At 44.0% G+C, this 15575-nt stretch overlaps 1 protein-coding gene across 4 annotated transcripts in view; it reads right to left on the reverse strand.

Annotated features, from left to right (window-relative positions):
* The window catches only part of ep300a (E1A binding protein p300 a), a 37644-nt gene extending 31119 nt beyond the window's left edge, over window positions 1–6525 (reverse strand). For all 4 annotated transcript variants that reach the window (XM_015963653.3, XM_070545517.1, XM_015963652.3 and 1 more), the window contains exons 1-2: window positions 6300–6525; window positions 3627–4297 (exon numbers count right to left, since the gene is read on the reverse strand). In XM_015963653.3, coding sequence (XP_015819139.1) covers window positions 3627–4297; window positions 6300–6387 — 759 coding nt within the window. In that variant the 5' untranslated portion in view covers window positions 6388–6525. The remainder of the gene's footprint in view (window positions 1–3626; window positions 4298–6299) is intronic.
* Between the last annotated feature and the right edge of the window lie 9050 nt (window positions 6526–15575).

Raw genomic sequence — 15575 nt, forward strand, 5'->3', positions numbered from 1 at the left:
ATTTTCAAACAGTCCAATATGCTGTTCCCTGTAACCTTAAGAGATCCAGATGTAATTAGCTGACATTTCAAAAAATGCCAACGATCCTTAACAAGTTAGATCAAAAGTTTGTCTTCTTTTACAAGAACAGTGCTCTGTACAGGTGGTTCCCAAAGTCAGAGCCAGGACCCCACTTTGAGTCATAAAACACCAAGGGTGTGTCCCAATCCACGGGAAGGATGCTTGTAAGAGTGCGATGACGTCACAGCGCAGCGACGAGTACTGTCCAAATTCCAAGAATACTCATTCTCACGTCCTCAAATGCGTCCTCGCTCCGCCCACATTTCGAGGACGGGTCTGTTGTATCCTCACAGAACAAGGCTATCCCAGCATGCTTTACCCGCCGGCTGTGGATTTTCAACAGGCAGAGAAAATGGGGAGAGCTACGAAGTTTTAAACGTAAGTTTGTTAAAAATTTGCCATAGAAACCTTAAAGGCTTAATGCGGTTCAGTTTAGACATTTTTCGTTTGTATATTTGTTTTTTAAATTACATTTTAGGCAGAAATCAGCCAGAACGAGTTTGTATCACGGGTCCCAGTTATTCCCGTGTGTGTGTGTGTGTGTGTGTGTGTGTGTGTGTGTGTGTGTGTGTGTGTGTGTGTGTGTGTGTGTGTGTGTAGCGAATTAAACTTGTCATTTTTTTTAAGGACAACGGAGGAAAGAAGCGTTTTTATTAAGCTTAGAGGTGAAGAGTGAAGCTGTTTACACACAACCACAGAAGTTCTTCTGTGAAAAGTAGTTTTACATTCAGGGATTTACACAGCTGACACGTTTTAATGAAGTAAAAAGTTTGTGTGAAGAATATAATTTTTATCTTCTCGTGTGGATAAATGTAAAAATGTGTTTATTGCCTTTTTGTCACCTGTGGTCTGATTTTCTCTGTAGGACTGCAGGTGTCCAGGGTCAGGAGAGGCTTCACCTGTTGGTCATCCTGGGAGAGAGGCCTTCTACTGTCATCATGCTAATGTTATTTAGCTGTTTGATATTTGAACACATTTATTAAAACAAATACTAATAACTTTCTGGTCATTGATTTTATCACCAGTTTTATTATTACAGATGTTTTTGAACATGTTCAGTATGGACCAGTTTTGTACGGTTAAAGCAGGATTAACCTGAGTGACTCTTCCTGGATCATTTATTTAAACTGAGTGAGCAGGAAGTCTTTAACAGTGCAGCTGGATCTGCTGCAGGAGGATCCAGACGTGGATGGAGGGCTGGAGCAGACCCGTGGCTGGACATTTCTGGTCAGAGGAACATCATACAGGACGGTCTGCGGAGAGAGCTTTGGGACGCTTCCTCTCACAGTCCACTCCATCGTCCATCTACAGGGACTGCTGGGCTGGCTCAGATGATGGCTGTTACATCTCTGTGAATGACTTGCCTGTTAACAATAGTGGTGGTCTGCTGGTACCTCCTGCAGGACAGAGCACCACTGACCTCCTCCACACACATCTTCCTCACGCTCATCCTCCAAACCCACAACTTCACCAGCACCGATGCAGATGTGCAGCACAGTGCATGCTGACCTGTAATAGATTAAATAAGAGTTTGTTTTTTTATAGAAAAATGTAAAACAAAACATAACCTGCAGTACACCGATTCTGTTCAGTTTAAAGAAAAGCAGCAGGGAATAGTTAAATAAAAACTACAGAGAATTTACATTTTTAAGACAGATCTAATCATTATTAGGCTTAAGTTGAATAAACAAATGCACATTGAAAACACTTCTATGCGATTTTATTAAAAAGCCTGTTTTTTAAAGCATTTACCCCATTTGATGCAAAATAAGTCCTATGATCCAATTTACATTAGAAAACATCCTACTACATTCAACATTATAATGCATTTGGTTTATATTAATTACCTACATGATAATACGCTGTAGAAATGTGTTGTGTACGTTTAACAAGTTCATTCTGTAGCTTAAAACCTACATGAAACCATCTAAAGTTAACATGTAAGTCCTGAAAGCTTCTAGAATAAACAAAGTTACTTTACCTGAAAACGGTTGTGAACAAACGCTGCTGACGGACGTGAAGCTGCTGTAGCTCCTCGCTCCATTTTCGCTAGCTTTAGCATTTTTCCTTTGCGTGTAGCTGCCGCCACGGCTGTGACGGGACCTACGGGCCACCGTAGAGGTGAAGGCTAGACTGTCCGAAGTCAGAGCCGCTGACTTCCGGTTTTAGCGGTCTTAAAGGACCCGGCCTTGCTAGACCGGCGAGGATCCATACTCATAAGCATCCTTCCCGTGGATTCGGACACACCCCAAGTCTGGGATCCCAAAATGACCTCAAGTAATCCTGGTTCATTTTTCATTAAAAAAATGGTTTAAAATTCTTACTGAAGAGACATGATGTTCTCTTCCCAACAGGAATTAGAAATAGTCTGCAAACAGCATCCACGTTATTAAATTCTTCTGTCATGTCGGTTACACACATTAAAATCACCTCTTGTCTTGTTTTGCTCACTTCATTCTACTTTTGACAACCTCATCTGGTAATCGTTTTGCAGCATTTCATTTAAATGTTTTCATGGTTCTAATACAACTAATCACAGTCAAGTAGCGGTGATCCTACCCACTGGACTGTCTGGAAAATGAATAGCAACAAAAAGCACTGCAAAGAAGACAGGATCAACCTGTGCAATCAGCCTTATTACAAATGTGTGCAAATTAAGGCGTAGCTTTGCGTGGTAGGATAAAGTGTAGGTCCCGTTCTCACAAATCTATTTTACTTTTCTGAAATTGTTTTTTCCTCAAACTTAAAAACTTCCCCCCATAATAAAATATTTTATTTTATGACATTTATTCTGAATATTAAAAAGTGGAATTTGGAGAAAAAAGATTAAATAAAGTATTTCATAGGTGAATAAATGCAATATTTATTAAAACTTGTGAATAAATTACAACCTCGGGCCATTTTCAGTTTGATCTTTTACCTTTCATCATCGTTTTAGCTCAGTTTGATGAACTTTAATGTGTTTTGAGTTAATAGTATTAAGCATATTGCATAGAAAAAACCCAACAGCTGCCTGCATAATAATTTACTACACAATTTATCTACTACGTTCAACAGCCAATAAGAACAGCCTCTCCCACTGACAAGACTTCAAAGCATCATTGGACTCTTGAGTGTTAAGATGAGCACATGACATGCTCCCGCACACTCCAAATGTTCCCAGCATTGCGACAAATTTTCATCTCAGCCATATCACGTTCAATCAGCGACAACCTGACACTTACTGTCACTCACAGGACCATCAGTCACTTAAACGTGGTCAGTCTCTACCCTTCTAAACTACAGGTTATAGTTTAATAAAGGCACTAGGCTGAGGACATGAAAAATATTAGAATGCACTAAAAATATTTAGTAGGACAGCAAAGGGGCCCCGACACACATGTTGAATATAAACCTGCCTGACCAATTCATTTTTCTATGACTGCAGAAGTCCTATCTTTTTGGCTTTAACATGATCATCATGTAAAAAATAACTATTTGCAGTCTGGCATGAGATTTATCCCCTTCTAAAAATAAATGGGATCACCTGCAATGTTTAATATCATGTTAATAAGGAGAGTCCCTACCTTGTTCATGGCTCCATGCTGCTGGGCTCTGGCTCCAACCTGCCCCCCTGCCCCTTGCTGCTGTAGAGTGTCAGCCAACAGGTTGCTGCCACCAGCCATCCCCTGATTACCGAAGCCCATCCTGGGGGAACCATTCATCACCTGGTTTCCAATCATCCCTGGCTGCTGCTGTCCGTTATTGCCTTTCTGCGGCACACCAATCATGCCCCTGTTAGCCATCATTCCACTCTGTTGTTGCTGCATCATGTTGGCCTGCTGCTGAGGAGAAAGATGCTGTTGTCCCATCATCTGCTGGGGCCCTTGACCTGAGGGGGCCTTCATGTTCACCAAATGTTGCCCCATGGCTGTGGGGCCTCCTGGGCTGCCCATGGCTCCTTGATGCCCCTGTTGACCAGATGTGGTTGGCCCCGTTCGTAAAAGCTCAGACAGTTGTTTGTGCTTAGCCACTGCATCTTGGCCTCCACCAATACTTGTGGGGCCCCCTCCAGGACCAAGTCCAAGCCCCATTCCTCCTACTGCTCCACTTCCACCTCCTGCACCCAAGCCTGCAGGTCCTCCTCCCAAACTGGTGTGCAACTGGTTGAGGTCCCCACCATTGACCAGACCTGGTTCATTAGAGCTGATGAGCTCATCTGGGAGGTCGTGCTCCAAATCAAATAGTGAACCAAAATCTGAAAAGAATAAATACAAAGTTTAAGAAGATCATTTGAACTGAAGGACAAAACTTCCAAAGAGTCAATTCCATATTGAGCTGATATACTCCAGGAAGGGGTACACAACTGTCAACAATAGGTAATGGAAAAAAACCCACCCATGATGACAAGTTTAACAACCAAGCTCAAAACTAGAAGTGACTTTCAAAGCTAGTGGCCTGGTACAACAACTACACACAGCTTAACCTGATGGGGGAATGGAGAGGTGAAAGCATCCCGTACTTCTACAAATTATTAATAATATTAAAATAGTTGATCAAATCAAGTTAAACAAAATGTGCACAAGTGTAATCAAAACATCCATAACATCAATGATCAGCAGAAACAGTCATGTGACTCAAATTAATGTTTTGGTCATAATAGATGGACTGAAAGACTTATTTAGAGGTTTTGGACATTTAGCTGCTTTTCACTGTTTGCTGATGCTTCACTGAATCCCATCTCACATTTTAACCACTTATTCTAACTATGACACAGCTAGAATCACCAAGTGATAGAATAAAAACCATGAGTCTGTATTCAGCTAGATGCATGCTTTTCAGATTTGTACTTAAGTTTAAATAGCTTGTGTCAACGTCACTCCTAACGCTTAGAAAACAACAATCTTTGGAAGAATAAATGGCATCCCAACACGAGGAGGATTTTTCTTATAAAGCACTGCAGCGCTCTCAAAACATCATGCAACGTAACAAAACGTGTGTGACGTCTGGAGTATTTCTTCATCGATTCAATGACAGATTAGTGCTAGACAACCAAAGACGAAGCCGATCATCGTAAAGATGACAACAAATGATTACATTTTATGTGACAGAGAATCTAGTCAACGTGACTCCCTGGCTAATGTCTGTTATGGCACGACGCTATCCACGCTCCGGTTTTTCTTCTTAGGCCGTAATAGCCAATACATTACGCCATTAACTACTATTACTTTTTTAAACTATACTATATCGAGAAAAATAAGTTCAATAACGACTTAAAACACTGGGCCTGAAGATAGACTAGCCTAAATGTTTATTAGTACCCTCTGTTTTCGCTAACATTATCAACGAGTTAGTTTGGAAAACAAGATCCTCTAAGACGACGCTAGCCTAGAAATCTCACAATTCGCGGCTTTGTTAGAAAATGACTAACAGTGTGATATAACTATAAGACAACAAAGACTTCAGAATAAGGCACATGAACACTGAGCTCACAATCAGTCCGAATAAAGTGGTCATTAGGAACGGACAGTTGTGGACTCGGTTAGCCTTGTGGCTAGCAGCTATCTCAGGTGTTGTGCTAAAAATGGCACATCGTTGTAGGCAAACGCATTTGATGGTAGTTTGATTAATTACTTAAGTGGAAGTCTGAAGAAGAAAGTCAAAAGAAACAATCAATTTAGTATGTTGCTCAATTAAATTATTTACGGGTCGTATTTTGATATATGGATGTGTGTTAGTCAATGTTTCAGTATGGCAATTAACCCATCCCGTGGAGAGTAGCAAAATGTTTCTATAAGTATCGGTATTTTTGCAAGTTTCGAAGATAGTGTAAATTTAGTGGCTGAAATTCCTTCCTGGTCAGAAAGAGGCGAATCCTAACATCAATTTAACTTAAAAGCACACAAACTGCATCATTAAGCTACATCTTTCTTTTATCTAGTCGTCAAATGAACTGAAAACCATATATAAATTTGTCACTTTTAACTTGTTAAAATTGAAAACAAGTCAACTTCCCTTAATGGTGGTGCGTTTCGCGGCAGGGGAGCTCATTTCGGCACAACACCGGCTAAAATGGCTGTTAGCATGTGAGCTAACATCCCTTCCTCACGTCCGACACACACACGCTAAAATTAGCAAGCCACGACAAAAACAGAAGAACAAACCCGGGTCTTTGGCCTCTGTTATGCAAACAAGTCACTAAAAAAGGATAATGTTAACGAATATTTCCGTTACAAATGATAAAATAAACCAAAACTTACCATCGCTAGCGGAGGCAGAAAGTGCCGGAGAGGAGAGTTTAGGCCTCTTTGCTGAAGGCGGGCCAGAGTCCAGAACGTTCTCGGCCATATTTTTTCGAAATAAAAATATATAAAGTCTCCACAATTGCAGACGTTTTCACGCCCCTAGAAGCTCATTCCTTTTCGTTTCTAATATTGCGACTTTTCCCCCTCCTTTTGGGGTACTAAGAGGGGGAAAGTCCCGAGTAGAAATTGCTCCTCTTTCCCTGGGTTCGCCTCTCGATTTCAGCCTCGGCGTACATCAACCCCCTCCCTCCCTCGTCGGATTTTTTGTTCTTTATAAATTTCTGCCAGCGGAGGAGCAGGAGGAAGGGATCGGCGAAGGTAAAGACGAGGGAGACACACGCATCGGCTTCGCTCCGTAAACTCAAAGCGCCTCTTCCGATGCAAATGCGCTGTCCCCGGGTGTCGCCTCCATGGCTGCATCCGTCATTTCAGCCTCCTTTCCAACGGAGTTAGGATGAAGATAGTGTCGAGCAGAAAAGGCTGCGAAGTGACGGTGGTGGTGCTGCTGGTGGTGGAAGCGGGTGTGGAGGAGAGGATGTAAATAAAAATATATACATCAGTTAAATCTGCATCTGTAATCACAAAGTGTTTTAATAATAGTAAAACATAATTTATTTTCCAACAACCCAAGCTTGCATCACCTCCTTGTTGAGTTAAAACTGGAAAGACTAAATTTGCATTTTGTCAAACAACTTTGGCACAGGTTGTCTGATTTATCAGAGTTTTGTTGGTTAGTTTTGTTTTATTAGATCTAGACACTTTGCGAACAAATGTGACAATACAAATACAGAAATCCATGCCTGGTCCTTCTGGAAAAGTTCTAACCAGATGGTTCAGACATTTTACACAACCCCTAAAATTATTTATCCCCACAAGTAAAAACATTACCCTTGCCTTGTTTTTCAACCATAGGTTTAAACATTGATTATATCAAATGATTTATTTTGTGAAAAATTATTTCCGCACTTTAAAGGATTAACAAAAAATAAAATGGCACAATGGCTTTATAATAAGCATAAGACAGCTCTCCATTGCCCTGGCAGCTCTACATTTCCATGGTCAATGCATGTCCTCTAAACTTCTGTCTGTTTTCAAAGACTGTATAACTCGGTAACTCTATACCATGCATTGATTTGTGTACTCCAGTGAAAACACCCTTAATTCCTTTATTTAATATATATATATATATATCCTGATCTCTTTGACCAGTCATCAAACAACTCACATTAAAGTCCAGGAACAAGCATTGAAGCTGTAGATAGTCAACACTCCTGCTCACTCACAGGGGAAAACTCCCAAACTAAGGCTCTTGATTTGTGAGAATTTCCACATTTGCAAGGTTCCTCATCCTGTGCATAACTCCAGAGTGTAAATGGCTGTGAGCAGGTGGATTGTCAACGTCACTCATTCAGTTGCATATAAGTGGGCGTTAACCCGGATGTGGACATGGCGTTGGCATTCCATCTGGCTTGGCGTGTTGCAGCAAACCAAACTTCCACGTAAGTGCGGGTATTTTGACAAAAATTGATTAAATAAGAATGTGTCGCCCTAACAAATGCTTGTACGTTTAGTCTATGGTCTTGCTGTGCCAAGCCTCTGTGTGACATTACTTTGATTGCACCCCATGGCAAGAGGAGCAAGGTATTTGTTCTTTTCTGTTTTGTTGCTCCTGATGTTTGTCAGCGATTGTCTTTAATTTGTTTGTAAATTATGTATTTTCAGTTTTCACGGTGTTTGCACAGTGATTGACACCAGGTGCTCGGTGCGATTCTGGGAATGAGATGTGTGCATCTACAGCCTGACGAAAATAAAAAGTTGCACCCGTCAAAGCTCTCCTCCTTATTTCTTTTGGATGCCAAGGGGCAGCAACACAGAGTATGAGAGAGTTCAGCCCATGTCTACAAGTTATTCATAAACCAACTGGGTCTGGTTGGTATTGCTTGACCTCACATCAGTTTTGGCTTTTTTTCTGTCAGCAAACTGACATCTCTACATCCATAGAGCCAGTTTATGATGCTTGGGTTTGGCCAGCCTGGGGCCCCAACCTCATCTGTTCTTTAACTCAAAACATTCAATACATTAAATTTCAACCAGTCTTCCAGCAGATGGGTGTGCCAATGAGGGCATAAACAGCAAGTGGCATAGCAAAACTCTTTCACGTTGAGCTTGGCTAGACCCCTGGAGGCCCAAATACCTGGTGCTTGTAGATAGGCCCTACTTTACACGTATAGGCCTCGAGCCACAAGTCTCACCATATATAGGGCTTTCACATCTGGGTCGCGCAGGCCTAGCCCTGATAAGTGAATTGTGTTCACATCTGAGTAATCTGTGTTTTCTGTGCTCAGTTGACCATTTTTCTTTTTTTTAGACCTGCTCTTTGGCAATCCACTTCATGCAAGATTTACCCAACACACGCAATATCAACTAATTGGCTGGCTGAAGTTCATGCCTACCTATAGAGGGAACTTCTGATTGGCAGGTAGAATCAGCCAGTGGGGGTTCCCACATTCACATTTATTATCAGCCTGGATTCAGTGGAGTAAACATCTCTCACTGCAGGTCAGAACCACCGCTCCAGCCGTGGCAGAGCGAGGACAGACTCCTGTGAGGAGCACAAAGCAGTAGTGATGTGACATTCACGAACGAATCAAATCTTTTGAATGGGTTTTCAAAGTGAACGTTGAGAGCCGAGTCCCTGTAGAGAGCTGTTCATCTTGTCTTCCGGTAACAAACCTCCCTGGAAGTCGGTAAAGCGCACCCGCTCAACCCCCATCCACCGCTGTGACGGACGTTAGAGGAACGCTACCCAACCACCGTGCTCCGGACACCGGAGGAACACATTGCTCTTAATACACCCCCCACCCCGCTCTCTTGGCTTCGCTTCATTCAAAGGAGCGAGTATTTTGAACGGCTCTTTGAGGTAAACAACCGACTAATGAACGGCTCCCATGAAAGAGTCATAAATCCCATCACTACACAGCAGTCTCAGTGAGAGAGTAGGAAGAAATGTGCGTCTCCAGAAGCAACACTGCTCACAGCTGCCTTTGTTTACTAAGTTAAGGAGGACACCTAAAACACAGAATAATTACAGCCAAACATTTATGATGTCTTTCTTATGCTGAACGATGCCAAGACAGAGGCTCTCATTTTCACCCCTAAGACTTCTCAAAGTCCCCAACTGACCCTTCCATTTATCACAAGTGGGTTGAAAACCCGTGTCACAAACTTAGGGGTTGTGATGGATGCTAAACTAAAAATGGACATTCATGTCAACCAGGTAGTTAAGACCTGTTTTTACCACCTGAGATGTCTCTCTAAAGTTAAGCCCATTTTAAAAAGGCGTCATCTCCATTCATTTGTCCATGCCTTCATTACTTCCCGTCTCAACCACTCTAACTCAGTGCTATATGGTATTTCCTCCTCCACTCTCGCTCTCCTTCAGCTTGTGCAGAACGCAGCAGCTCGATTCTTGACTGGCACCAGGCAGCAAGAACACATCACACCGGTTTTAGCAAATCTCCATTGGCTCCCCATCCATCTCCAGATAGAGTTTAAGATCCTGGTTTTTGTGTTCAAATCCCTCAATAACTTAGCACCTTGCTACCTGTCTGAGCTCATTCACCCTTATGTCCCTACAAGATCCCTCTGATCAGCCGACCAGCACCTCCCACATGTCCCTAGCTCCCCCTGTAAATCCCGCGGGGAGCGCACCTTTTCAGTTTGTGCACCGAAGCTCTGGAACCACTTGCCCCTCCTGATCAGACTCTCTTTCTCTCTTTCCCTTTTTAAGTCTTGTTAAAAACTCACTTTTATTTGTTGGCTTTTAATTCAGTCTAACTTATTCTCTTTCTCCTTTTCTTTTTGATTTGAATTACTCGATTTTAATCGATTGAGTTTTTATTTTTGATTGTTTTTATTGTGTGTTTTTGTTCAGCACTTTGGTCGGCTCTCTTGCCGTGTTTAAATGTGCTATATAAATAAACTTGGTACGGTATGGTATGTATAGAAGGTTAATGTCCACAGCACAGGTGTCACCAGTATAACATTATGTTTAATATATCCCTTGGTTCCATGTGGCAGGGGGTGAGGAGTGAGAACCACCTCACCCCTGCCACGTGGACCTCAAGGGATAAACCATCAATCCTGCTCAATGGTCAACTTTCTTTGCGGGGTCACCCATAAAGACAGTGGGAGGGTTAAGACTTTCAGTCCTTTTGATGTCAGCTCTGTGTTCAACCATGCCCACAAACCGAAGAAGACTGGGTGGAATGGCCTATTCATTACACCGCTCCTGGAAGGTCCCATCAAATGAGGTCTTGTGGTCCAGCATATCTCTTCGTAAGAACTTAGCCACTTTGCTAAGGATAATAGCTTCACTGTCAGACAAGACCAGACCCACATCTTTCTGGAATGCCAGGAGAACATCTCCACTCTGCTAGTTTGCTTCTACGGTAGCTCAGGTATTTCTGCCAGCAGTTTTTCTTTCAGTCTGGTGGAGTTGACAAAAGAAGCCTTAACACCCAGCTGGTCCAGCCTCTGGCTGTAGAGTTGAACCATGTCGGCAAGTTGGAAGACCATAGGACTGTCACAACTCTACTATATAGATAACCAGCTCTGAAAATTCTAGTGGGTGGGCATCCTCTGGGACGGGTGCTTCTAAGAGGGACTGTGGGGGGCAGCGGTGACACGTCGTACAGTGACTTGGATGCTCAGTTGAAGCAGCACAAGGTTGGGGAGGGTGGCTTTGTGGTCCGCATCAGAGCGGTAGATGGGGTGTGTTTTGCTACTTCTAACCCGTTAACGGTGTCCAGGGAGCTGAAGGAGGCAATAGGGGATGTACTGGATGCAAATGTTGTGTTTGGTGGGCTATTAGTGGTGGTATGCCGGACTAAGACCCAGTGCCACAGGGCGCTGAGGCTTGATAAGTTTCTAGGGGTGGGGGTGGTGGTTACTGAGTCGCAGTCTGGTACTTTGGCAAATGGGGTGGTGTACAGCGTTTCTAACAACGTTTCTGAGATGGAGGTGGTTGAGTCCCTGAGTGGGGTGGCGGTGGTGGCTGTTCGGCATCTAGGGTTTGACGCGAGAGGTTCCACTCCTCTGTGACTTACTTTTGATGAAGTGGAGCTCCCTGCTAGTGTAAAGTTGGGCTTTCTTACCTTCCTGGTAAGGGCATATGAAGAGCCTCTTTTGAGATGCTTTAGGTGCTAGGGCTTTGGACATGTGACCGGTGCATGTGTGGTGGGGGTGTGGTGTCAGAGGTGTGGGGGTGACCATGAGGATGAACTTTGTGCTATTGCGCTCCACTGTTGAAACTGCGGTGGGAACCATCAAGAGGCTTATCAGGGTTGTGTGGCCTATAGGAAGGCGATGGAGATGGGTAAGTTTCAGGCTGAGCATACGGTGTCATATGCTGAGGCTGTGCATCGTGTGGGGGTTCAGGGTGGTGGTGAGTTGGGTCCAGAGACTTTTTCTGTGCTTCCATAAACTGTTGGTGGGGATGTAGGGGCGGGCGTGGTGGTTGTGAGGGATAAGAGGAAGTTTTTTGCATTTCTGGTTAAGGCCTTGTGGAGGGTAAGACACGTGGCGTCTAATAAATCTGATGTGGCTCGTGAGGTGATGGCAGCTGCAGAGGCTTTTCTGGGTTTTAGTGTCATGTCCCTCGAGGAGGTTTGGGGTGCTGCATGTTGGCAGAGAGTAGGGAGGTCCTGGGCTGCTGCAGATCGCTGGGCGCCCATGGTGAAGTGTGATGGGGTGGGGGGATGAGTGTGGGGTTAGGCTCCTTAGGGTTGCGTGTGTTCAGTGGTGTGTGTGTGTGTGTGGGGGGGGGGGGGTGTGATGGGCGGTTCTGTGGAAGCACGGGGTGGGGTGATTCGTGTTTAGTTATGTGGGGAGGGTTGTGCCATATCAGTTGTGGTGGGTTAATGTGGCAGCAATGTGCCATTTGGGCATCCAGACTGCTTACCCTAATGAAGAAGAGGAAGAATCCAGTCAGAATTGACAAAACTCCTCAGATGAGAAGCGAAATGTCTTCAAAAAACCTAAGAAGTCAGACTCTTGACCCCTCTCTCCATAGCAGCTTCAGGCCCATCTCTAAACTTCCGTTCATCTCCAAGATCTTGGAAAAGGTTGTGGCTAAACAACTCACAGCTGCTCTTGATGAACATGGCATCTATGATTGCTTACAGTCAGGTTTTCGTGGAGCTCATTCTACTGAAACAGCTCTTCTTAGGGTCTCTAATGACCTTCTGACTCAAAGTGATGCAGGGGACTGTTCTGGTCTTGCTGGACCTGACTGCAGCCTTTGACACTGTTGACCATCACCTGCTACTGGAGATGCTGAGAGACTGGGTAGGCCTATCAGGAACTGCTCTGGAGTGTTTCTCCTCTTATCTTTCTGAGTGCTCCTTTTCTGTGGCTGTCTCCAAGTTTAGGTCCTCCACCACCTCTCTTACCCATGGTGTCCCACAAGGTTCTGTGCTGGGGCCTCTGCTCTTCCTCCTCTATCTGCTTCCTCTTCAGCACATCCTGAGCTCCTTCAAAGGAATCTCCTACCATCTTTATGCAGATGACATCCAACTGTACATCTCCTTTAAGCCCCATGAGATGTCTAAGCTGCAGATGTTACACACCTGCTTAGACTCTATCAAAACCTGGATGGCTGGGAGCTTTCTACAGCTGAATGAAGAGAAGACTGAGATCCTCATCTGTGCCCCAGACAAGCTGGTTCCCAAAGTCAGAGACTCTCTTGGTCAGCTTGCTTCTCACACCGAACCTTCTGTCAGGAATCTTGGCGTGACCTTTGACCCAGCTCTCACCCTGGATTCTCATGTCAGTTCCCTTGTTCGCTCTTCCATCTTCCATCTCAGGAACATTGCTAAGCTGAGTCCCATTCTGTCCCGCTCTGAACTTGAGACAGTTATCCACACCTACATCTCCTCACGCTTAGACTACTGTAACTCTCTTTTCACGTGTCTGAGCAGAACCTCCCTGAACCGTCTACAGGTGGTTCAGAATGCCTGTGCTTGGCTTCTGACCAAGTCCTCCAAACACACCCACATCACCCCGCTTCTCCTCCAGCTTCACTGGCTGCCAGCCAACTGCAGGGTTCATTTCAAGATCCTGGTTCTGGTCTATAGGGCCTTACACGGATAAGCACCATCTTACATTGGTGATCTTCTTAGTCCCTTCACCCCCAGCAGGTCCCTGAGGTCCAGTGATCAAAAGTTGTGCAGCACCAGGCTAAAGAACAAAGGTGACAGATCATGTGCTGCTGTGGCCCCCAGACTCTGGAACTCTCTCCCCCTGAGCCTGAGATCAGTGGACTCAGTGGACTCCTTTAAAAAACAGCTGGACTCACCTGTTCAAGCTGGCTTTTGTATGACCTTCTTCACAACTCTCTCTTTATTCTGCTCTCCCCACCTATTCCACCTTCCTCAGGATCCACTGATTCCCCTCTTTCTTGTTCACTCTCTTTCTTAACATTTTTTTAATCACAATTGTCTATTTTTTGCTCATTTTAAATATATTTTGAACCATTTTCTAAATTCTTTTTTATATTTTTACATTTTTTGTTTTTTGAAGCGCCTCATGATTTTTATCTTGAGAGGCGCTATAGAAATGATATTTTCTTCTTCTTCTTCTTCTTCTTCTTCAGTTGCCTTCATTTGAACCCTTTTGGATTACCATGACATATATGATTGAGAACCTTCACCAGCATAACAGACTTTACAAGGGAGGCTCAGATGTGTGATTCCCCATGTAGTTGTAACATATCCTGCAATCCCCCTTTTTAAACAGGGGGACCACCACCCTGGTCTTCCAGTAAAACTGCCCCAGATGTCCATGCAATATTGCAGAGCTACGTCAGCCAAAGCAGCCCTACAACACCCAGAGTCTTAAGGAACTTCAGTCAGATCTCATACACCCCTAGGACCTTGCCACTGAGTAGCTTTTTGACCATCTCAGTGACCTCAACACCAGAGACTGGAGAGCCCAACCCATACCATAACATACCATACCAATTAATTTCTACAGCACATTATAAGACAGCATGACAGCAGGCACCCCCACCCAATGCCGAGCAAAGCAACCCACCACCCCAGACTCCAACCAGATGGCCAGCTCCCACTCCTAGCTTCCTGGGAAGCCAAGTGAGACCAGAGGTTTGTTAAGACCCCTAGTCTCTCCACCCACTCAAATACAGTGTTGATGTGTGTTGATGAGGTATATTCCTTGCCTGGGGGGGAGTGCAGTGCAGGCGTCGTCTGGCCTACACCAGCTGCTGCCACCACATGGAAAAGAATGCCTTCTCCGAGTCAGGGACAAGGTCCTGCCTCAAATGGAGGAGTTTAAGTAGGATCTTGTTCACAAGTGAGCGGAAGATGGACTGGAAGATTGATAGGTGGAATGGTGCTGCGTCTGCAGTGATGCAGGAATTATACGGGTCTGTCGTGGTGAAGAAGCCAACTTCACAGCAGAAATAAACATGTTTACAGCCTGGTTATAAACAAACAATCAAACAAACAAACATTTTTAACAGTCTTTTTTGTAACTGTAATTAAAGTTTTAAATTGCAGAGACACTTAACCACAGTTTTATGGCTAAAAGCACCCACCAACATCCGTTAGCTTTGGTTAGCTCAGTTAGCTCATAGCTGTATTGGCTCAGTAAATATATTTAGCTAATATTACATTCAGGGTTAAAATCTGTCAGTATTTATATGGAATTGCTCTAACATACTGGTAAAACTCAGGATAAAAATTTGAATATGATGCAAAAGTCCATTTATGTCAATAATTCAACTTAGACTGAGAGATAATTTAAGGGCTCCGGAACCCATTGCAGATGTTTTGGATTATTTTAATGCGACACTTTGAACCTGGAATATTGATTAATGATAAATGACCGGTACTTGTATAGCACTTTTCTGAGAGGACTCCAAAGTGCTTTACACTACATTGAATCATTCATCCATTCATATACACATTCACACGCTGATGGTGATGAGCCACACAGCTGACTTTGGGGGACACTGTCGAAGGCAAGGCTGTTGAGCACAGGCGTCTTCAATAATAAGTCTGACCACCACCAGCAGACAGGGAGGTCACGGGCCATCTGTGAGTTCCAGAGAATTCCAGAATGGCCGGTGTGCTCTAGGGCCAGTGGGTGTTCTTAGGGCCATCTCAGCTCTCCCTTCACCCCCAGCTCAGAGAGCCCTCATCGTAGAATTGA

The sequence above is a fragment of the Nothobranchius furzeri genome, chromosome 16 (assembly GCF_043380555.1).
Source record: "Nothobranchius furzeri strain GRZ-AD chromosome 16, NfurGRZ-RIMD1, whole genome shotgun sequence".
In the NCBI taxonomy this organism is placed as follows: Eukaryota; Metazoa; Chordata; class Actinopteri; order Cyprinodontiformes; family Nothobranchiidae; genus Nothobranchius; species Nothobranchius furzeri.